Genomic DNA, 23,211 nt, shown 5'->3' with positions numbered 1-23,211 from the left:
TGCCCTTTGGTGGGTTGGTGGCGCAGGCCCTGGTTTCTTTCCAGTGGTCTCCACCGGGATGGGGGAATGGACCCAGGAGAGAGACCAAGACCCCAGGGAAGGCTATGGAGGGGCCAGTCTCCTCACCCTTGCAACGAAAACCCAGGTCAGGTATTGAGCTCTTTGCTCTTGCAAAAGATATTCCTGCGAGGGACGCCTGGGGAGGAAGAGGGATACAGCCCCGTTCCTCCCTGGGGTCTCGGGTCCCGCTCTTTCCTGAGGCCTGTCTCTGACTGTGTCTGCCATGGCCTGGAGGGGTCTTGAGCTTCCCGAGAGAATCCTCCAGGCTTCCCTAGAGAATCCAGGATGAGCAAGGCAGGTCCTGGGACCCCCAGGGCTCTCCGGATTCTCATCTTCCCAGGCACTTGCTGGGGAAAAGGGTGCACCGTCCCATACCACCTGGCCTCACCACCCTCTCCACGCTGTGGTGGGGAGATGCCCTGCCCACCATGAGGGACAGCAAATGACACATTTGTGGCATGGCACACTGGGCCAGTCTGACAACTTTGAACTGACTCCAGTCAACCCCCGCCCAGAGGGACTGCCTGTTTGAGACCCAAGGAGAGACCCATCAGGCGCAACCAGACCTCAAACCAGGGGGTCCAGAGAAGCTGCTGGGCAGTGATGGTGACTTTGCAAATGCTTATCTCGTCCCTGTATCTCCTAGGTCCCCAAGGCATTTGTGAACCTGGTGGATCTCTCCGAGGCTCTGGGGAGCTTGCACTGGCAGCCAGGCACTCCGATCAGGTAAAAGGAAGCAGAAGGGGACCAGTATTTGATTGGTGCTATGTGCCAGGCACAGCGTGGGGCACTTCCCATGCAGTAATTGATCTAAGGAGTGAAGCCCGAGAGAGAGTAAGTGACAGTGTGAGACCACACAGCCCAAGAGGGCAGCGTCAGGCTGCGGGAGGGGCTCTCGGCTGCAAATTATTTTGGTGACCAAGTTAAAGGATGAGATGTTCAGTCTGGTTGATGGAGTGCTAGGCGCCCTACCCCCACCAGAATGATGCGAGCTTTTAAAAAACAGCTTGGGCAAAACACCCAGAAGCCAAGAAGCGTCACTCCTGGGAACTGAAGAGACATTTGAGGGAGTTCCTGTCGTGGCTCAATGGTTAGCAAACTCAACTAGCATCCATGAGGACGCGGGTTCGATCCCTGGCCTTGTTCAGTGGGTTAAGGATCTGGCGTTGCCATGAGCTGTGGTGTGGGTCGCAGATGCGGCTCAGATACCATGTTGCTGTGACTGTGGCGTAGGCTGGCAGCTGCAGCTCTGATTCGACCCCTAGCCTGGGAACCTCCATATACCACAGGTGCGGCCCTAAAGGAAAAAGACAAAAAAAGAAAGAAAGAAAGAAAGAAAAGAAAAGACAATTGAGCCTGAGTGTACTTTATTTTCACGAAACTTGATTCCCATGTATTTTTGAGATTTTTTTTGTTCATAGATTTAAACTTGGTGAACCCAAACCCTGAGATTTCTGGCTTTGCACCTGGCAAAGAAGATAAAGGGAGGATAAAGTCAGGGCAGAGATGGCTGGAAGCAGTGGCAGCAGGGAGGAGAGGGCTGTGCTGAGACAAAAGGGGGGGGGTTGAAGAGGAAGGAAGGTGCAGGTGCTCAGAGCTGGGGAGGGAGAATGGCAGGTGGGTTTCTGGTTGTGAGCAGCAGTGAGGGCGGCGCTGTGAGATGGAGCATCTCCATAACGAGCCCTTTATTCCCCCCAAAGTGTGCATCCTTCTTGCCTTCAAAGACCTTGGCCTCTAAGACGTCCACCTTTGCCTCCCCACTCCCTAAGCAGCTCCCAGTCCCCAGCTCCTTTCTTCCCCCAAGGGGCAGCCTGCACGATCTCACTTCTGGCTTGTTGTACCTGCAGCCCCTCGGCGGAGCCCTGCAGGTGCTCAGGGGAGACCTCGCAGCTGTCCAGGGTTGTGACCCAATGGTCCTATCAGGTGAGTCCACTGGGACACTGGCTGCTGGCTCAAAGGGGCAGGTGGGTAAGAGCAGGGGTGGAAGGAACAATAAGAGGGCCAGTTTGCTCAAATAGAACTCCTCCAAGTGAATTCAGGGCTGAGAGTCAGCAACCAAAGAGAGCAGCTGCTCTTGGGGTCCCTTGCAGGTGTGATTCTATGTTCCTGTATATAAAGTGGGGGCTACAGTACTGGTGGGGGTGAGAGTGGCTGGAGGTGTAGGGGGAGGTGGTGGTACCTAAGGTTAAAGATGCTGAAGAAGTTTGCAGGTCATTCTGGGAGGCTTTCAGTCATCACCACCCCCTGGACCACTGCATCTGTGGCTGGGGATCTGGTTTGCCCAGACTGGGCTGATGCCGCAGACTCCAGGCAGGGGCTCCTAAAGATGTGAGTCTAGTCTATAGAAGAGACCCCAAGACACTGCAGATGGCTTCGTCCCCCCGGCCAACTACCCAAAGCACAGTTCCTACCAGCAGGCGTTAACATGATGACTTTTATTTAAGAGGGAAGTTTCATATGTGAAACTGTAGGGCCCTTCTCTCCAGAATGACAGCTTCCGAGTGGTTAATAGCACATCCCTGTTCAGAATGCAGCCCTCGAAGAGCCTAGGGGGCTCTAGCAGTGTGCTGGGCTGGCATACGCTTCTTGTGCTCCCTGGCAGTATATCTCAGGTCTATCTCCAACCGGTATTGCCTAACGCTGGGGCTTCAGAGGAAAACACAAATTTGATTTAGTTCAGCAAAGGGCCCCAAAGAGTGGGAGCTTCCAGCTAGCATTTAATTCAGGAGAGCCCGGGGTGGGTGACCCTGGCCAAGGGACTACTGGGGACCCCCTGGTGGGAGGATGAGGCGGGGACGAGCCTTGCTGGAGCTCCTGGTGCCCATCTCTGCTCCTTCCTTTAGGAAACCTGGGAACGACTTCTGGCCTCCAGCAAGTACAATGAGCAGGAGTCCTTCGCCGTGGTTTTCCAGCCTTTCTTCTATGAGAGAGCCCTGCCTCCACCCTCGGTGAGTAGGGCCTGGCCCACACCCTCCCCTTCCCCCTTCCTCTCCCCGACTCCTGCCCTCTCCTCCACAGAAGCCCCAGCCCACTTGGGCTTTGCGGAGCCCAGAATGTGTAGTCTCAGGGGCAGATGCTGCTGTATTCTCTCTATAATTTGCTGATGATTTCCCTGTGGGGTTGGAGAGCCTGTGAAGTAGGTTCCTGGAGGCAGAGCAGCCCAGAGATAAAAAGCGTGGACTCCATCCAGACGGCTCCTGGCTCTGGAACGGGCTGGCTTTGTGACTTTGGGCAAGTTGTTTGGACTCTCTGTGCTCTAGTTTCTCATCAGTGACATCAGCGTCGTTATTAATATTCCCTCCCCTCGTGTGGTTGTTGATGTGAATAAGTCCACGTTGAGGAGCTTAGCGTGGGTGCCTGGTGCTTAGGAAGCTCTCAGTATCTCTTAGCTGCTGTGGCTACTCAGGGTGGCGTCTCCAGGCACCACCCACACTCCTCCCCCTGCAGGTTCCTCCCTGTCACACTGGAAGGGAGGGTCATTTGAGTTGCTTCCTCACCCAGGTTGCTGGGCAAATGCCCCTCACTCTGGGGAGACCACAAGTACTGTGGTGGGTCCACTCAGCTCAGGGAGGTCTCTCTGATGCCTCTGGGGCTTCGCCTCTGTGCACCTGAGATGGTCCCTCCCTCCAGGCTCCTGGCTCCTACTTTGGACATTACCGCATCCCTCCAGGACTTGAGTGATGTTTAAAGAATGATTTAAAAGAAAGAGGAAGGGAGTTCCCGTCATGGCTCAGTGGTTAACGAACCTGACCAGTATCTATGAGGACACAGGTTCAATCCCTGGCCTCGCCCAATGGGTTAAGAATCCAGTGTTGCTGTGAGCTGTGGTGTAGGTCGCAGACACGGCTCAGATCCCGTGTTGCTATCTATGGCTGTGGCGTAGGCCAGCAGCTGCAGCTCCTGTTGGACCCCTAGCCTGGGAATCTCCAAATGCCACAGGTATGGCCCTGGGGGAAAAAAAAAAAAAAATGAAAGGAAGAGGAGGAATATTAGTTCTCTCCCTCCTACTCAGACCACACCTGGATCACTCCCCTGCTCCTTCTGCTGCTTGGTCCAGTATGGACACCCCCATGGTGACAGGAGCAGCCAGATGTGTGAGCTGCACCTACAGGCACCCCCCTCTGAGCCCTGACCCCAGACAGCTGTTCTCTTAAGTTCCCGCCATGAGAATGGGGAGCAGCTGAGAGAGTGGGGGTGCATCACACCCCATCTCTGGCAGGAATGCTTCAGGGTGCGCAGCGGGACCGTCCTATCCCTGCAGCACACGGGCCTTCTCATCTGGATCTCTTTCAGGGGAAGCGGCCACTCCAGGATCCCATCGCACTCGCCCTGACTCTCTGGAACAGCATGGTGAGTGGCCAGGAGGGCTGCCCTGCCAGCCCGGGGTTCGGTCTCCAGATGGAGGAGCAGGACCTCCATGCTGTGCCCGATCTGCCCGCTGCTCTGATGGGCGGACTGCAGGACCCCCCAGGACGATGATTCTAGGCCACCTGGGGTCCCTCCCACACCCAGTGCCAGCCCAATGGGGACTGCCTGGGAGTTTCGCCTCCTCGTCCAGAGGCAGGGCTGCAGCCCTGATGGTGAGCAGGGTTCCCTGGGCAGCCTCCTCCGTCCTGCTCCTCCTGGGGCAGGGACCCTTCCTCGGTGTCTGGCTGGGGGACTTCACCTGGAGTGGGGCACAAGGGGACAGGCTCACAGGGCAACCCGGGCCAGCTTTCCTCTCGCTTTACACTTAATGTGCCGTCGTGTGGTTTCAGATGCCCAGGGTGGAGTCTGGGATGAGTGTGGCCTCTAGAGTGACAAAGACCTGGGTTCGAGGCTCCTTTCTGTGAAACCCCTGCTCTAACACATGGCGAGTGTATAGCTCCCTCCCAGCCCTCAGCAGCCCTTACCCTGGGGGCCCTTCTAGCTCTGTGACAGGCCTTTCCCCAGACTCTGGAGGTCCCCCAGGGCCATCTGGGACCAGTCAGTGGATGGAATCTTACGTCAAAACTTTGAACCTCTCCAGGGCACCAGACAGAATCTTGATTTTGTCATTTATTTATTTTTTTCCCATCCGAGCTGCCCTATTTTTAGAATTCTGATGGCAGAAGCTTGGTTTTCTTCTTCCTTGAATTAGAAAAATTTCTCTCCATCTCCTCAACTGACGCGCTCTGCCGTGTCCCCTGGGCAGCTGTATTTGGGTGCATGTCAGCCGGGGAGACGGCAGCGGGGACAGGCACTGGCCCCAGACGGCCCGCATCAGATCTTCGGAGGAGGCGTTTGTTTTTCTTTACACAAGGACCCTTGTTAGCAGGCCTGACCCCCCGTGAGAGAGTCGCCCAGAAAGCCCCTTTTCCCATCTCCTGAGAAGGGCCGAGAAAAGGAACGTGTTCTATCCTGCACCGGCTGCCTCCCTCCACCCGCTCTTTGGGGGAGGAGGGCTGATGATTGCAGCTCAGGCAACGCTCCCTCCTCCTCTGTCACCTTTCTCCCAAGCAACACAAAGGCGCCAGCCAGGTGCCTGCCCCACGCTGGGTGCAAGGAAATACACGGCAGACACACCCAACGGCTGCTGCCTTTATCGAGCTGAGGGTACAGCTGGAAGAGAAGAGCAGGAGCAAAGGCATGGGCTGCACAGATTCGGGCAGGAGGTCAGGGTAGCCCCATGCGGGTGGGGTTGGACCTGGCTTTGACGGGGACGTGGCAGAAGTGGGGTTCATCGGAGGAGGTCAGGGCTGGCATTCCGTGTGGACAGAATGAGAAAGGAGTGTGCAAATGCATGAGCAAAGGGACATTGGGAGGCTGGCCTGATGAGAGAGCAAACGGGATAAGGAGGCCCCGAGAATGAACAAAGCACCCGTGCATTCAAACAGGTGCAGCATCCTGTAGCCTATGCGAGGGTGAGGATGGGTAGGTGTCCCGAGGGGACCAGAAGGTCTCACACTCAAGGCCAAAGGATGGGGACCCAGTTGGTATCCCGGGCTGCGAGGAGGAGGCAGCTTTCCTAGGTGGGCAGATACCCGCCCAACCAGCCCGAAGTCATTTCCCGGAGAGAGGCCTCAAGGTTCCTGCAGCCAAGCCAGCAAAGAGGGAGGTGTGTCCCCGGGCATGTCTGTCCCTGGCTTCCTCTCCGGCGACATGCCATCCCCTGGCTTCCGGAGCGTACGCAGCTGCAGAACATGTGGACAGACCCTGCAGGCGCAGGTTAATTTATGAGAAATTGGGGATGTGAGAGGTTAGGGCAAAGGACGCTGGGTAAGGAGCCAGAAAACCTGGGTTCTGGGTCCAGCGGTGGTTTTGCTTGTTTCTTGGGATGAGTCTCGTGGTCTCTCAGGACCCCCGTTTCTCCATCGGTGAGCCTCAGAGGGCCTGGGAAGATATAGGAGCGGCTCACCCTCAGGGTCCCTGCTGTGTCCTCCCGGGAACTCAGGGAGCCAGGAGCCTCCCTGCTTCCACCTCTGTGTCTCTGCTGCGTTGGGCTGAGGTGAAATCCAGCTGTGCCCATCACGCCTGCATCTGCAGCAGACACACAGGGCCCCATGTGAGGGGGCTACCCTTAGGCTGGGGAGCGGAGAGGGGCCACCAGAATCGCTGTGACTGCTGGGGCCCAGGTAGCACCCCTTCTATCCTCGACCTCACCCCAGGACACAGAGGTGGTGGTGGCTTAGGGGGCTCTGAGGGCCAGTAGAAGAAAACCCCCCCACACCCCTCATCATGAGCAGCCCTGATTCAGAAACACACCCAGCATTGCCCCAGCCGAAGGAACCAGCCAGAAGCTGAGCTCCTGGCACAAAGCAGGGGGGGATTCGGTGTTTGGGACGGAACTCATTCCCTAGACCCTTGATGCCTCCTCAACAACGTCTGGGGATTCTTGTACAAAGTCGTGTTGACCAGACCCACCTTTAGGGAACGCGATTGTCAGATCCAGTGCCAGTGCTGGGCCGCAGGGCACGATGAGAACAGTCTCTGGGGACCATGGTTCACGGTTGGTGGGAATCTCAGAGCAGGGCAGAGGTCACCCCTCCCACCCTCCCACCCTCCAGTTCATTTTGGGGTCGAGAGGCTGGGGAGGGGAGGGGAGCAGGTAAAGGACTGAGAAGGGGAGCAAGAACTCCAGACCAGCACCAGCAGCATCCCCGGAGTGTGTGCGCAGCGCAGGCAGTGGAGGGAGAGACAGCGGGGATCGCTAGACAGACCCTGAGGATGCCGCTCAGAGCAGGTGTAAAGGGGATGAGTGTACTAATATCCATGAGGACACAGGTTGGATCCCTGGCTTTGCTCAGTGGGTTAAGGATCTGGCATTGCATGAGCTGTGGTGTAGGTCACAGATGTGACTCAGATCTCACGTTACTGTGGCTGTGGTGTAGACAGGTGGCTACAGCTCTGGGTAGAGTCCCTAGCCTGGGAACATCTATATGCCGCAAGTGCAGCCCTAAAAAGCAAAAAAAAAAAAAAGATGCTTCTTTCTCAAGATCTCTTTCCAGATTCTAGCAGTGATTTAATTCTTGAAAGACTGGAGAAGTCAGACAAACTTGGTACCAGGCCACCAACCCAGGCGCACTGAACACTCCCTTTCAGGTGGCCCTGAACCTTCCAGGAGGAACTCTAACTCTTAGGAGTGTCCACCATCAGAATAAAACTGAAAGGAGCTGGGGAGCCCAGTTCCTCCTCCAGCCCCAGGCTAAAGGTTGCCACGCCTTTTCCAAAAGGTCAATTACACCCTCTTTATCTGACTCCATCCATTTGGTGAAAAGCCAGCCTAAGCAGGGTAAAGTTTTCTCCCTGCTTCTGGTTCACTGGGCTCAGATGCTGGGATAAGATATTGCTGAAGAATCTAAAATGCTTGTGGGTATAATGAAAAAAAAAATCATTATATATAAAATTAAAATAAAATGTTCGTGGACAATGGCAGAGCCTGAGACTGAGCCGGGGGTGGGGGAGCTGTAGCCTCCTGCCTCTTATGCCCCCCCTCAAGGTCCAGGGGATGGGAAGGGGAGGGGCTTGGGACCCTGGGGGCAGCAGGGCTGACAGCAGCCAGGAGGTTCCCAAACAGCAGAAGACAATGCATGCAGGAGAAACTCTGTGACTTCTCCGAGCCGCTGCATGTTTAAGTGAAATTAACATTTATGCATCATGAACATTTAAAAATAGCAAACGGAACTTACAGTCCCTCCTCTGCTGACTCCTCCACCTGCCCACCTCTTTCCATCTTCCCTCCGATGCTTTTCCCCGAGGGGATTGCTGCCTTTCCCTGCAGGTTCACCATACGCCTTTCGTCCGAGTTATTAGACAGGCCCCGGTTATCATGCAAGTAGCTGCCTCTATCAGTGCTGATATCACTATCACTCATTCCCGAACCTCTAGACACTCTAGCTGTTACCGTGGGGCCAGGCTGTGCTCTGTGTCACTGTGCCTCTTGGTCCCCGGTAGGGACGTGGGTCTTGCCAGGTGACGGAGTTTCCTTCATTCCCTGCTGTTGCACAGGAGCCATGTATGTACGGCCCTTCCTTCCCATCCCTGCTCTCCTCTCAGAGGCAAATTTAATCACCCCTCCGCCCCAAGGAGAGGGTCGCAAAGTCAAGCTGAATAACTGGCCCCTGGGTGGTCGGAAGCCCGTGACCCACCGAGAGCGATTTGGACGGATCTGGCCTCCAATGGCCTCGTGTCAGCTCCACCGCTCAGTTTCCCTATAACAGGAGGGGTGGGCTGGGAGTCCACGGTTCCTCTCCTGCACTGGGCCTCGACTTGAGTGTGCGCATCAGAACCCCTGGAGGGCTTGATAAAACACAGGGAGGGCTGGACCCCGCCCCCGCGGGGTTTCCAACTCCGCAGGTCAGGCATTGGGAGCTGGGAGTTTGCATTTTTGCTGTGTGCCCAGGCGATGCTGCTGCAGCCCACCCGGGGTCACACTCCAAAAAGCACTGGGCTGATGAGCTTTTCTCAGTGGTACCCTAGGAGGCGGCCACCCGGGTAAGACTTTTCTGTTCCAAATATCACCTTCTTTTCTAGATGGAGCCAGTAGGACAGAAAGATGAGCCATTCAGCGCAAGAGAGAAGAGGCCAGTGAAATGTCCCTCTCAGGTAGGCAAGGGCTGTGGGGGAAGGGAGGGCCTCTCCTGCTGAGCTGGGGAGAGGGACGGGCTCACAAAGAAGTGGGCTTTTCTGTGAAGTGGGTCTTACCTGGCTGAGACATTAGCCCCATCAGAGTCGGGGGGTCTGTTCTTCTGGGCCTGGGCACAGCTTTGCATATGTGGCACTGGAGAGCTGTTTTAAGAGAAGTGAGGCCCCTCCCATGGCTGTGGAGGGCATAGGAACAAAGCCACAGCTCACCTGGTCTCAAAAGCCAAGCTGGGTGTCTTTAATATGTGCCAAATGTATAGTAGGTATAGAATTAATGTGTGAAGAAATTAATGAGAAAAATACCTGGAGGGAAATGAGTAGAATTCCTTTTATCAGATGTTTGGCTTTCTTGATGAATCGGTAAGTTTTTTGTTACTAGGTTATAAGAACAATATACTATGTCTTCTTTTCCTCTTTGCCTTGGCCGTCAGGAAGCTTGAAACTAAATTCTCTTTTCATGGAAATATGCCTGCTTTGCCTGGTGGCATGAGCCTCGGGTAGAGAGCCAGAGACACTGACTGTTGCAAATGGGAAATTTCAAGGCATCAAAGAAAGAGCTCCTTCAGGGGACTCGTGGGCAGCAGGGAGAAGAAAAGCCAGGGAGTGTTTCTCTCATCATTTGAAGGATGGTAGGAATGTTTCAAGTTGGCCAAAGGCATCGCCGGGTGACAAAACCTGATGATTCAAGATTACAGCTTTCTGGATCGTGGCTACAATGCATTATATTTCTCCCCAGGAGGATCCCTACCTGTTCACCTATAGAAACAGCAACTACCTGCCCAGGTTGCCCACACCCCAGGCAAAGTTTGAGGTATGGAGAGGTTTTCTGCAATTGACAAACATGCAAATGAGGGGTGGTACCTTGCTAAGTCTCTGGAACCTTCCACGTGGTTCCTTGTGTCCGAGGCTGGAGAGGGTGAAGGCACAAGTGTGTGGCTGTGCCCTGGGTGTGAGAAGCAGGGCTGCCTTTCAGCTCCGTCATTGAAAATGGCCTTGCACCAGCATCCTGTGGCTCGGGGGGTGGTTTGGGGTACTCAGCACTGCCCGTTCCCATCTGCTCAGCTGTGAGACAAGATTCCTCAGCCCTCCTCAAACCTCTGACAGATCCTTCTAAACTCATCTGAGCTTTATCTGAAAAGAAAGTTAAGGCAAAGGAAAGTGGTGAAATCTGAAAACAGCTTGGAGACCAAAGGGCCTCAGAGGTGGGCCCGCATCTGTCAGGCCCATCTCTCGCTCACGTCTCGCTTGTTACTCACCTCATGAGTCTTTTTCTGACACTTCCTGTCAAGACGAGATAGGGCACTTCAGGAAACACTCGAAGGTTGTTGTCTGCATTCCCAGAGAACTGGGGACCACTCACCGTTGAGACGCATTTGGTCCCGGCACCACTCTGCCTTCCGATTGGATAAAACAGGATGCCGTTTCCTTCCGGTGGTGGCGGCAAAGCGGGTGGCCTGGGCCTCCGCCACAAAGGCCGCACGATGCAGGGATGAAGGGATGATGTATCAACTTGTCCCATGCTTTTTCACTAATATCAGAGCAAGGAGGCTACCGCTGAGAGTCAACATGGCACCTGAGTTGAGAGAGCTGGCTCTGGGTTCAAATCCAGACTCTTCTAGTTACTGGCTCTGTGTCAGTGGACAAGGTACTTAACCTCTCTGTGCCTTGGTTTTTCAAATCTGGAAAACAATCCCAGTCCTGCCTCATAGGGTTTTTATAAACCGTAACAAGTTATGAAGTATAAAGCACATATAACAGTATCTGGGGTGCCATGAGTTTATATAGGAGGGAGCACTATGTGCCTGCGGGATGCATTTACTGAGTACCAGCTGAATACACGAGGATGCAAGCTCAGTGAGGGCAGAGGTTGGCGCAGGTACCTAAACACTACTTGTTGAGTGACTGAATGGGTGGGTGGGTGGATGGATGCCAGGCATAGGAGATAAAAATGCAAATACACTGCTTATGCCAAGGAGCTCCGTCTAGCGGAGTCCCCCAGAGGTGAGAACACCATGTAATAAGCGCCGTAAGGTTTCCAAGGGGTATTCCGGGAACACGGGGGAAGAGGAGGAGACAGACAGGACAGAGTTGAGAAGGCTTCCCCAAGAGCGCCCATGACCTTGGCCTTGAGCCGAATGGATGGGAGTAGGGAAACAAAGGGAGCGAGAGGGAAAGAGAGAGCAGAGGGCAGTGTTTGGGCAAAGACATGGGAGCATGGAGAGGACGGAGGGTTGGGTCAAGGGGGAGGGTTCAGAGTGTCGGGGGGCCTCTTAGGCCCCACTGAGGAGGCGGGACCTCGTGCTGATGTTAATACAGAGTAAAAATAGGCTTATACAACCAACAACTTTTCTTTTTTAACAGCTGCACCCATGGCATTTGGAAGTTCCTGGGCCAGAGATTGAATCGGAGCTGCAGCTGGGACCCACACTGCAGCTACAGCAATGCCGGATCCTTTAACCCACGGTGCTAGGCCGGGTATGGAACCCATGCCTCTGCAGCAACCTGAGCCCCTGCAGTCAGATTTTTTAACCCACTGCGCCACAGCGGGAACTCTGGCCAACAATTATTTTCTCAAGCATCTGCGGTGCTCTGTTCTTGGCTCTGGACATACAGTAAACAAAACAGGACAATTCCTGCTTTCACTGAGCATGTAGGCCAGGGGGTGACACGTTCTGTTGAGAGAGAAAGAGTCACCTGTTACGGATTCAGGAGGCTGGGAAGAAGCCCTCGGGATGGGAGCAGTGACGCTGGAGAATGTGGCATGGTTCCAGGAGGAAGCGATGAGGCCTGGAGTTAGATTGATGAGGCAGAGGGATGCGAGAGGAGGCGCAGCCTTGGGAGCGTCTGGAAAGGACGTTGTGGGCACTCAGGTGTGAGTGTTGAAGGGGAGGCAGAAGTCCTAAAAGATGCTCAGGTTTCTGCACTAAGTGATATTTTCCCAAACAGAGGCCCAGTTCTCATCCGGTTTCCTGCCTTGCAAAGTGCATTTCTTCTTATTTCTCTGTGTGTCCCATTTCAGGTGAGAGAAGGAGCGGAAATCAGTTGTCCTGACAAGGATCCTTCTGACACGATTCCCACCTCAGGTATGTGGCCTGGATTAAGTGATTATGTATTTATTTATTTTTATCTTTTTAGTGCCGCACCCATGGCATATGGAAGTTCCCAGGCTAGGGGTCAAATCGGAGCTACAGCTGCCGACCTACACCACAGCCACAGCCACACCAGATCCTAGCTGCCTCTGTGACGTACACTGCAGCTCACAGCAATGCCAGATCCTTAACCCACCGAATGAGGCCCGGGATCCAACCTGTGTCCTCATGGATACTAGTCAGGTTCATTACCACTGAGCCACAGTGGGAACTCTCCTGGACTGAGTGATGTTTAAACGCCCTTGAGGTGTAAAACCATCAAAGTGAGAGCAAGCTTAGGATGCTGAGGGCTTTCCGCACAATCTGAGATACATCCGAGAGGTTTTCAAGGACGATAGAAACAGCTCTGGATGTAGACTTTGATTACCCTTTAACTAAAATACGATAACATTATCAGAAAGCATTTGCTAAGCATTAACTGTGTGTCAGGCCATGCTCTGCAAAGGGCCCAGCATCCGCGGAGCGAGTGGATGGCACTGTCCCTGCCATAAGCCTCTAGGGGGTGAATCTGTTCTCTAAAGAGCAAAACTCTTTTAAGCAGGTGGCAGAAATAACCAGTCCACACTCGGTGTCAGAGTCATGCAGGGCACACTCAGCCCTGGCCTGGGACAGGGAAGTGCACCGTCTCACCAACGTGCTGTTTTCACTGCTTCTCGATATTTCCAAAATGACTGTTGCTGGGCCATGAAAATGAGACACGTGGACTATTCTAGGCAGGGACCTTCCCAAAGAGTGGCTGCCTAAGGCTGAACCTTTTCTTCCTGGGAGCAATGGCTGTGTGCCTGTGACCATGGGAGGTGACAGGAGGGCCGTGTGGTGGCCCGTGTCTCAAAAGCTCAGCCCTGGAGCATTTCTGCGAAGGTGAGCTAGGTTCTCATGCCTGGTTCTCATGCCTGGTCCATTTATTCATTGATTTGTTCACTTGTTCACTCATTTATTCGATGATTGCTGAATGCCTCCTGTGTGCCTGCGAGGATAGAAAATGAAATTTGGAGACGGCCTAGGATGCGAATCTCTGTAGTCAGATTGTCTCCTTTCATGCATGTCTTAGCTCTGCACACTCAACCTAAGCCAAATGACTGGCACGTAGGTGAAAAATCTTCCCTCCAGGAGTGCCTGTCGTGGCGCAAAAGAAATGAATCTGACTAGGAACCATGAGGTTGCAGGTTCGATCCCTGGCCTTGCTCAGTGGGTTGGGGACCTGGCGTTGCCGTGAGCTGCGGTGTAGGTCACAGACGTGGCTCGGATCCCATGTTGCTGTGGCTGAGGCGTAGGCTGACAGCTGTAGCCCTGTCCTGGGAATCTGCATATGCCATGGGTGTAGCCCTAAAAAGCAAAAAGCCAAAAAACAAAAACACAAAAAACCTTCTCTCCAAAATGTCAGTATACAACTGGCTCTTGAGTAAGTTGCAGAGTAATGGAAGAGCTAATAAAGATCTCCCTCTCTCTCTCTCTCTCTCTCTCTCTCTCTCTCACACACACACACACACACACACACACACACACACACACGCATGCACGCGCACACACATTTAGTGTTTAGTCGTTTCCCCCAGCTTAGTCACAACTCAATCCTATTGGTCAATTTACTAGCAGAACTTTGGCAGTAGAAACCAATTATTAGCTTCATATGCAAGCCCTCCAATAGCAAAAACGCAAAGATGTGGTTAGGTATGTATGCATGCATGGGGGGGGGGGATTTGAATGTTTTTTTTGTTTGTTTGTTTGTTTTGTCTTTTTGCCTTTTCTAGGGCCCCTTCCATGGCATATGGAGGCTCCCAGGCTTGGGGTCTAATCAGAGCTGCAGCCGCCAGCCTACGCCAGAGCCACAGCAACGCGGGATCCAAGCCGCGTCTGCAACCTACACCACAGCTCACGGCAACGCCGGATCCTCAACCCACTGAGCAAGGGCAGGGACCGAACCCGCAACCTCGTGGTTCCTAGTCAGATTCGTTAACCACTGCGCCACGACGGGAACTCCAGATTTGTATGTTTTAATAAGCATACTCTTTACAGTGAAATGCTAGCCATCCCCTTTTAATCTTATCGTTCCAAAAGGCTGATCAGTAAAGATTTTGCAGTCTGTCGAGATTGTGTTCCTGTCATGACCGTGATAACCAACCAATCTATGGGAGCATATCTGAGCATCTGAAAGCCAAATAGAATGTGGACTGCTTCGTTATCCCCTGACCCTGAATATCATCACGTTTATGGGCCCTTGAAGAGGTCAGCACAAATCTTGAGAACCTTGAGATCTGAGATCCTCTGGTGATAGGAGCTGTTTGGATCAGCAGATGGATTGATCTAGCCAAGGGGGCGTGGGACCAAAACACGGGCGCTTGCCAGCTGGGTGGCGGCACCCAGACTCATGCTGGGCTGGCACCTCTGAGTCCCCCCCCACCCCCGAAAAGTGCCATTTAGAAAAGCAGCCACAGCTAACGGGACAACAATGAAAAACATGTTCCATTACTGGGCTTGGTCTATGACTGGACATTTTCATCATACTTGTGGCTGTAGGGACAGGGAAGAGCCTGAGCACAGGCTTCGTTTTTATTACCTTTGATAGTTGTCACATTTTTGGTGAGGTCATTCACCCTTCTGGAGATCATGTTTACAACTTCTAATTGCAATGGAGGCATCTGATACATATAAAAGTAGATCATCTTACCTTGGCCCCCAGTGACTCAGCAGTTGGTAGGAGCCCAATAAAGGCAGGTTGAACTCCATCTGGATTATTGAGGATTTTGATTCAGCAAATCAAAAATTCCCCGGGTGGAAAAAGATCTTAAAAACCAACTAGACCCCAAAGTGCCTTCCACTAAGATGAAAAATAACCGTTTTACCTTCAGAGTTCTTTGCAAAAACCATCTCTGGAGCCCCCTTTTCCCCCCATCTCTCCCAAACCTATCCCCAGATCCGCCTCGCTAACAGGAAGTGATATTGCAGAACAGGACAATAGGCTACTGTCTTCATCAACAGGCCACGGCCCCTGGCAGCCTAGGTGCCTCACTCTCATGCCATCTGGGGCCCCGGTAATGAACCTTTTCCACTGATCTTGGGGCTTTGGGATGAGATACACAGAGCTGATGTAAGTACTTTTTACTACCAGTTGCCATGTATAAATGCACGCATGCATGCATGCTTCCAATTTTCCCCTCCTGCTCCATGCATACGTGCAATTTTCTGAGTGCCACCTCCTGTGGGCTTTATGACGTCCTAAGTGCTTACAGCGTTTTGTGTTACTTTACGGCCCTGTCCCTAACGTAGTTGAGATAACGAAGAAAAATACGTTCCGTCTGAGAGATGACTTAAGGTCTTCGCAGTGAGAAAGAGAGTAGCATTTTGTAAACAGAAGAGCAGTAATCAGGAGCCAGAGGGGATGTGGCTTGTTGGCTACTTATCGAAGCCAGCTATCTTGAAGTCGAGTTGCTAATTCATAGTAGCTGAAAATAGGAATCCACAAAGCTAATTTTCTGCCACTGTCACTGGTAGTATAAATCAGAACAGCTCATTTATTTTAAGCTATTGATTCCTCTCTAGTAATTTACTCATTTGGCTAAACTGAGCTATGCAAATGTTGATATGAAAAATGCCCAGGTTACAGCACTGGGTGACCACAAGGAATTTCACCTCAGTGGGAGCCAGGGGTGTGCCATCCAGCAGACACCACCTGCTCATGAGTCTTGTAACCTTAACCTAGCCTGTGACTAAGAAGTAGTGATGCCCTGGAGTTCCCATCGTGGCTCAGTGGTTAATGAATCCGACTAGGAACCATGAGGTTGAGGGTTCGATCCCTGGCCTTGCTCAGTGGGTTAAGGATCCAGTGTTGCCGTGAGCTGTGGTGTAGGTCACAGACACGGCTCAGATCCCATGTTGCTGTGGCTCTGGCGTAGGCCGGTGGCTACAACTCCGATTAGACCCCTAGCCTCCTGGGAACTTCCATGTGCCACGAGTGAGGCCCTAGAAAAGGCGAAATAACAAAAAAAAAAAAAAAAAAAAAAAAAAAAGAAGAAGAAGAAGTAGTGATGCCCCATAGGGAATAGCAGCCTGCTTCTCCCCTCAGTGGGACCAGCCTACTGAGAAAGTTCAATCTCATCCCAAGACACGTGGATGAATGTATTTCCCTTCCCTGCAGTTTCCATCATTTTAAAGCTTTGAGAACTATCAAGTCTCTGACACAGAGCTTCTTCCTTAGCCTTGAATTCAACAGAACATGGTTCTTGAGCTCCTGCTCTGTGCCAGGCACATATGTTTTCATATACACCCATGTTGAAGCACTTCAAAGACAGAACGAGGCCCAACCTTGTGCCAGCGTGGCAGAAGTCTTTAAGTCTCTAAAATCTGAAAGCAAGAGAGTTGGGCAGCCCTAGCTGACAATCAGGAGAAAGTTGGTTTTGCAGTTTACAGGCCCCGGTGGTTTCCATTGTGGGGTTACACAAGCCCAAACTCCCAAGTGTTAAGTCTTTTTCTTGCTGTTCCTTTCCATGGCCAGTGGGTAGTTTCCCCCATTCTACACTCTAGTTGACCATTGCCTTGCTGTTCGTGATCTTTCATCATAGTTTGGATGGCCTTCTGATAAGAGGCCCCTTCTGCAGAAATCTTGATGAGTTAATGATGTGTTTATCAACGTCTTTCCAGGGGGTGGACAGTTTGTACCAGATAATGGTGAGCTAATCAGCCCACACAAATTTAATCTTATCTCTAAAGAGTTCTTTCCCCAAGGAGAGCAATTGCTAAAGTGCTTTGCTGTGCTTCCAGGCTGTGTCTTTATCACGCATGATGATATTTACAAAGCTCAAACCAAGGTCTCCAGAATATCAAACCGATGAAATGGGTGTCAGGCTTTATTTTAATAGGATCCCGGATGAGTCCACCTCCTACAATCTAGACTTGGTTCATTTGGTTTACTATCTCATACAGGTCGTTCCTTGCAGAATGACCCACAGGAAACCATCCTTCCCCCAACACACATATCAATCTGGTTACACACATATACACACACATAGATGTGGGTGTACCTGCACGTGTGTCTCCTTTCTGTCTGCTACAAATTTAGGAGACTAGAACGACTAGTTTCAGCTGCCCCTTTAGCAAACCCTAATGTGCTTTCAGAGCCAATCTATCCGTCTCATCCAGGTTTACCAGCCCCAAAGATTTCTCCTAGCCTTTGCACACGAGTTAGTGTGCCCAGAATTCACTGTATCACACATTTTGGCAACAAGAATATGGTGATTGACTGTCATCATCAGGAGCTAAAATAAACCCTCTAGAGTTGGGGGGGGGTGTCTTATTTTCCATTTTGTTGCCTTTTTTACCCAGAGCCTGATTTCTTTGACAAGAGGTCATTTTAAAGTTCTCGGCCCATGGATGTGTGCTAATGCGTGCAGCTGGCTTTGTGATTTGATATTGTTCTTCTAACCACATAGCCTTGGGCCCACCCCAGACCTACTAAATCAGAAACTCTGAGGGTGGGGACCAACCATCTGTGTTTTAACAAGCTCTCCAGATGATTCTGATGCGTGCTCACACTGAAAGACCTAATCTCTATATTCTGCATACACACACTCACAGCTATGTATGCGGTGGATTGCATGCTGTCGCGGGGAAGAGGCAGGGACTTTTACTTTTCCAATGAGAGCAAATCCCCAGTGGGGCTGGCAGGTCCCCATGTGCAGACCGCATGGAAGTCAGGTAGACGAGATGTCTCTGTGGAGGGAGACAACGGGGGCGGCGGCCGGTCGGGGGGGGAATCCCTTTGAACATTGCACAGCTTCCCAAGCAGGTGTCATTATGTAGCCTGACTTGCATGTGGATGGGTCAAGTAGGCTATATGCAGTCCAGCTGGGTCAAAAGCATCTTGTTCTCTGGTTTCACTGCCCAATGTATAGAGCAACTTGGCAACGAAGGGCCGATGAGAGCGTCTCCTTGCAGACAGATTTCAGTCTATCCATCTTAAGCAGTGGCCCTACTGAACTGATGGGCTTCTTTCCCCACTGGAGTAGCAGGCCACCTCCTGGTACAAATGCTACATTAGGCTTCTTTCAAGACTGAGAGGTAATTGACAAATTAGCACGGCACCACTAGAGCCCATGGAAGGCACATCTGAGGAAAGATGGAGCTGTATCAAAATCGGGGTGATGGAGTTCCCACTCCGACACAGTGGGTTAAGAATCCAGCTGCACTGGCTCAGGTCACTGCAGAGGCGTGGCTTTAATCCCCTGCCAGGTGCAGTGGGTTAAAGGGTCTGGTGTTGCCGCAGCTGCAGTGTAGGTTGGCAGCTGCAGCTTGGATTCAGTCCTTGGCCTGAGAGCTTCTATATGCTGCAGGTGCAGTCATAAAAAAAAAGTCAGGGTGACTTGGGAGGGGTATTCTGGGGGACTGGGAGATACGGGGCGGGGGGGAGTAGGAGGTGAGTTCGTGATTTGAGAGGATGGAGCCACAAGTGCAGTAAGGAATTTAAGTGTGGTTCCCAAGATGCCCTTGCATTCATGCCTATAGGTGTCTCAAGCAAAGGAGTAGACAGAGGATTGGTGTATGGGTACGCGCGTGTATATATGGTGATATTCACGTTAACCTCCTAACCTGTCAGCCAGGCACAAAAGGCCCGTGGCCCTAACGTTCTTCTCCAAGGTTATTTTTTGTTAGTCTCTTTCCCGCGCCCTTCGCATAAGTCACACTGTACGACTCTGGATGTCAAGGGCTCTGCCATGCCACACCCCTCCTTATGCTTCTTTCTCCATCACCTGCCTCATTCTCCTTCATCTTTATCTCATCCTATCCTGAGTTCAAACACTATTTCCTCTATGAAGCCTACTCTGAACCACCAACCCCTACCACCACTGCCACCCACAGCCCTGGGGGTAAATCATCTCTCTTGATATGAAATGTTGAGAATGGGTAAATCCATAGCCAGAAAGCAGTGACCGTCACGGGCAGAGGATGGGGGTGAGGAGTGACTGCTTAGTGGGTGCACGTCTCCTTTGGGGCTCATCAATATGTTTTAGAACGAGCCACGGGCCATGGTTCCACAACACGGAGAGTTTACCCAATGCCACTGAATGGTTGACTTTAAAATCGTGAGTTTTGGAGTTCCCGTCGTGGCGCAGTGGTTAACGAATCCGACTAGGAACCATGAGGTTGCGGGTTCGGTCCCTGCCCTTGCTCAGTGGGCTAACGATCCGGCGTTGCCGTGAGCTGTGGTGTAGGTTGCAGACGCGGCTCGGATCCCGCGTTGCTGTGGCTCTGGCGAAGGCCGGTGGCTACAGGTCCGATTCAACCCCTAGCCTGGGAACCTCCATATGCCGCGGGAGCGGCCCAAGAAATAGCAACAACAACAACAAAAAAGACAAAAAGACAAAAAAAAAAAAAAGTTGTGAGTTTTATGTTAGGTGAACTTCACCTTGATTAAAAAAAAAAATAGCCAGTGGTATAAAGGCATTTCCCTTTTCACTTTAGAAAAACTGCTCTGATTTTTTTCTAAGATGATATTTTATTCCAAAGAGCAACAGAGCCTAGAATAGATGAAGTAGTGGGTTTCACCTCCACCACACCCCTCACCTTAGCCCCAGCTCACGTTGCCTGGGACTGCTTCACGCCCTGAGGGTAACTGCCCACCGTGGCATCAGGTCCCCCCCACACACCAGGGCCACCTTCCAGCTCCCCAGCCCTGAGTCCACGTGCCCAAGGGGGAGACTGGCTGGCAGACTCCACGGCTGCTACTGCTGAGCTTTTGGATAAGGATGGGCTTTTCATGGTGTGGTCCAAACTGAATTGCTTTGAAAAATGGACTTTGTCGCAGTTTTGCTGGAAGTTGCTCCTTTGTTTTCAGAAGAGACAGGAAGCCCAACTTGTGCTCATCTGTGTTTTCCTTCTCAGTTCACAGACTGAAGCTGGCTGACATCAAGGTCATCGGAGCCCTGGGTGACTCAATCACGGTGAGTTGCTGGTGGGAGAAGGAAGGGCCAGGAGAGGAGGAGAGTTTGGTTAATAGGAGAAGCTTTGATTCGTATCAAAGGATTGCAAAATACTTGACTTTATGATATGGTGCACAACTTTTTCTTTTTTTATTTATTGTCTTTTTTTGCCATTTCTTGAGCCGCTCCTGTGGCACATGTAGGTTCCCAGGCTAGGGGTTGAATCAGAGCCATAGCCGCCGGCCCACGCCACAGGCACAGCAACTGGGGATCCGAGCCACATCTGCAAACTACACCACAGCTCACGGCAAAGCCAGATCCTTAACCCACTGACCAAGGCCAGGGGTAGAACCTGCAACCTCATGGTTCCTAGTCGGATTCATTAACCACTGAGCCACAACAGGAACTCCAAGTGCACAACTTTTTAAAGAAGGGGTGGATTGTAGGGAGTTCCCATTGGGGCTCAGTGGGTTAAAAACCTGGCTAGTATCCATGAAGATTCGGGTTCGATCCTGGGCCTTGCTCAGTGGGTTAAGGATCCGGCATTGCCTTGAGCTGTGGTGTAGGTCGAAGTCGTGGCTCGGATCTGGCATTGCCATGGCTGTGGCGTAGGCTGGTAGCCGTAGCTCCACTCTGACCCCGAGCCTAGGAACTTCCATAGGCTGCAGGTGTGGCTGTAAAAAGACAAAAAGGGGGGAGGGGAGGATTGTGCCCTGAAACATGGCCTTTGGAAAACTGTACACTGCCGTCTAATTTTCAGAGCACTTCTGCCAGCCTGGATCACTAGCCTAGACACTTCTGTCACCTGATCCTGGTCTGGGCAGGAGTTCAAGCTCATTTCTGATGAGGCAGGATGCACGTCAAGACGTGGTACTGTCACAACTCTTGATTCTAAAGTGCCAGGCGTTCCAGCCCAGCTGGGACAAGAACAGGGGCACTCTGGTGGGCGGGGAACTCAACCCCCTGTTGTTCCCTCTCAGGCAGGTAACGGGGCCGGGTCCAGGCCTGGGAACGTCCTGGACGTCTTGACTCAGTACCGAGGTCTGTCCTGGAGGTGAGTGCAGGTGTGGCAACGCCCCGAGACGCCTCGTGGCAGGAAGGGGAGGACCCCTGAGCACGTAGAAGACAAGTTCTCTAGCAGAATGATGAGTCACCTATGCTGTTCCATGAGAAACTTCTAGGTTTAATTTAAGGAAGGTATTTATCAGCTTCCCCAAACCACTCGCTGCATTGCCCAAACAAGCTGGGACCTGAGCTGCAGCAGTTTCGGGGAAAAACTACTCAAATATTTGGGTTGGAAAAGACTTGGCTTGCACGTCTCCCTCTGGGCTGTGATCTCAGGAGGAGGCAGCAGCCTTCAGAACCAGAGTTGTGCCTGAGCCCCAGCCACCTCCTCTTGTGGCTTTGGGCAAGTTAATCAACCTCTCTGAGCTGGTCTCCTCATCTTTAATGCAGGGGCAACAATACTGCCTTAGCATTGTCTCAAGGCTTAGAGGGAATTTAAAGGCCCAGCACAGTACCTGACACCAAGGTACTGGGATCATTGTTAAAGGGCCTTCGTTTTACAGAGGAGGAAACAGGGCTCAGAGAGGGCAAGTAATCTGTCCAAGATCACACAGATAGTGAAAGAGCAAAAGGTAGAACAGATAATTCCTGACCCCTAATCTGGTGCATCTGCCACCATCACGTACAGTTTTGTGCAGGCTTGTTCCTGCTCTACCAGGAATCCAATCCAGGCCACCACAAGCTGCGGTGAGCCGCACCCCTGCGTTATCTCTGTGCTTTGAAAGCTCAGCTCCTGCCAAGCACGAGAGGGCAGGTTTGGTGTTTCCTCAGCCTGGACCCGGGATCTCTGGCACCGACTTGAACCTGAGTGTGGAAGCCCTGGCCTCCTGCCTGATGATGCTACACAGAGTCAAGCCCCAGACATTTTGAGAACCTTTGAAACAGTCCCAGACATCCTTAGAGAACGAGGAGATGTGGAAAAATGGGGAATCCAATCAGCTCTGAAATGCCGCCTATTTTCATGCCAAGAAACCATCCAACTTTGATTTCCTGGGAACTGGAGAAGTAGCTCTTAAGATGGCTTGTTCTCTGGAAGCTACCTTTTAGGGTTTTCCCCAAACCAAACAGGAAGAGAACCATGAAGGCAACCCCCCCCCTTTTTTTTTTTTTGTTTTAGCTGTGTTTTCAATAGTAATAATAATAATTAACAATGCACAGCTGCAGTCCCTAGCTGGGGCAGGGCTGGGCTCTGCATTCCAGAAAGGGCCACTTTCCCTCTGGAAGCCGGTGCTGGAGGGGACCCTTCCTTCCCCTGCCTCAAGGTCAAAGCTCAAAGTTAAAAACAAAGAACTCAGCCATGACGGTTTAAACCCGTGTTTTGTTTGGACCGTCCGGTTTGTGGGGCAAGGAGAGGGGACGTACTGTATTCTGGTTCTTTTTTTTTTTTTTCCCCAGTTTTTCTACAAAAATAAGGAGGAAAGGGCAAGCCCCCTGCTCCCAGGGCGTTTCTCTGAAGGTGAAAGGTGTTTCAGCGTCGCTGGCATTTTTAACCTTCCTTTTCTTTTTTGTCCCACCAACGCAGCGCTGGCGGTGATCATAATCTCAGCAGTGTCACCACCCTGCCAAGTGAGTACTGCCTGGGGTTCGGGGCGGGCTCGCGGCGGCCGTGCGCGTTTCTGCAGCGCCCCCTGGCGGCGCCGGTGGGCTTGGCAGGGAACCTGGCGGTAGGAGACAGCCGCGTTCGGCAGGGGGCGCTGCTTCGCCGAGGCAGCCTCCCTGCTCTGCTGCCTGAGCATAATTAAAGACTTCAGAGTTTTTTTTTTTTTTTTTTTTTTTTTTTTTAAGAGAAATTGTATTTGTCCAAGGAAGGAGGAGAGTAAGACGGAAAGAATGCTCAGGCCAACAGTTAGTGCAAGGCATTTTTAAGAAATGATTGAAGAAGGAAGGGAAGGAAATCCATTTTGGCTTTGCCTGTCATTCTG

At 52.1% G+C, this 23,211-nt stretch overlaps 1 protein-coding gene across 7 annotated transcripts in view; it reads left to right on the top strand.

The window, feature by feature from the left end:
* PLB1 (phospholipase B1) overlaps positions 1-23,211 on the top strand; it is a 184,098-nt gene that overhangs the window by 95,378 nt on the left and 65,509 nt on the right. For 6 of the 7 annotated variants that reach the window (XM_085019712.1, XM_085019714.1, XM_085019713.1 and 3 more), the window contains 10 exons: positions 707-786; positions 1,908-1,983; positions 2,904-3,008; positions 4,354-4,410; positions 9,052-9,123; positions 9,899-9,973; positions 12,182-12,245; positions 20,187-20,245; positions 21,205-21,278; positions 22,812-22,855. In XM_085019712.1, coding sequence (XP_084875838.1) covers positions 707-786; positions 1,908-1,983; positions 2,904-3,008; positions 4,354-4,410; positions 9,052-9,123; positions 9,899-9,973; positions 12,182-12,245; positions 20,187-20,245; positions 21,205-21,278; positions 22,812-22,855 — 706 coding nt within the window. Of the gene's footprint in view, positions 1-706; positions 787-1,907; positions 1,984-2,587; positions 2,673-2,903; positions 3,009-4,353; positions 4,411-9,051; positions 9,124-9,898; positions 9,974-12,181; positions 12,246-20,186; positions 20,246-21,204; positions 21,279-22,811; positions 22,856-23,211 lie in introns of those variants that run through there. The other variant, XM_085019718.1, reaches the window with a different exon arrangement.

Source organism: Sus scrofa, chromosome 3 (assembly GCF_054392235.1).
Source record: "Sus scrofa isolate SSC_HxYL_T2T_F1_AM1 chromosome 3, Sscrofa_HxYL_maternal_Yorkshire_Landrace_v2.0, whole genome shotgun sequence".
Classification (NCBI taxonomy): Eukaryota; Metazoa; Chordata; class Mammalia; order Artiodactyla; family Suidae; genus Sus; species Sus scrofa.
The sequence above is the reverse complement of the archived record's forward strand: the minus strand, read 5'-3'. Positions and strand labels throughout refer to the sequence as shown.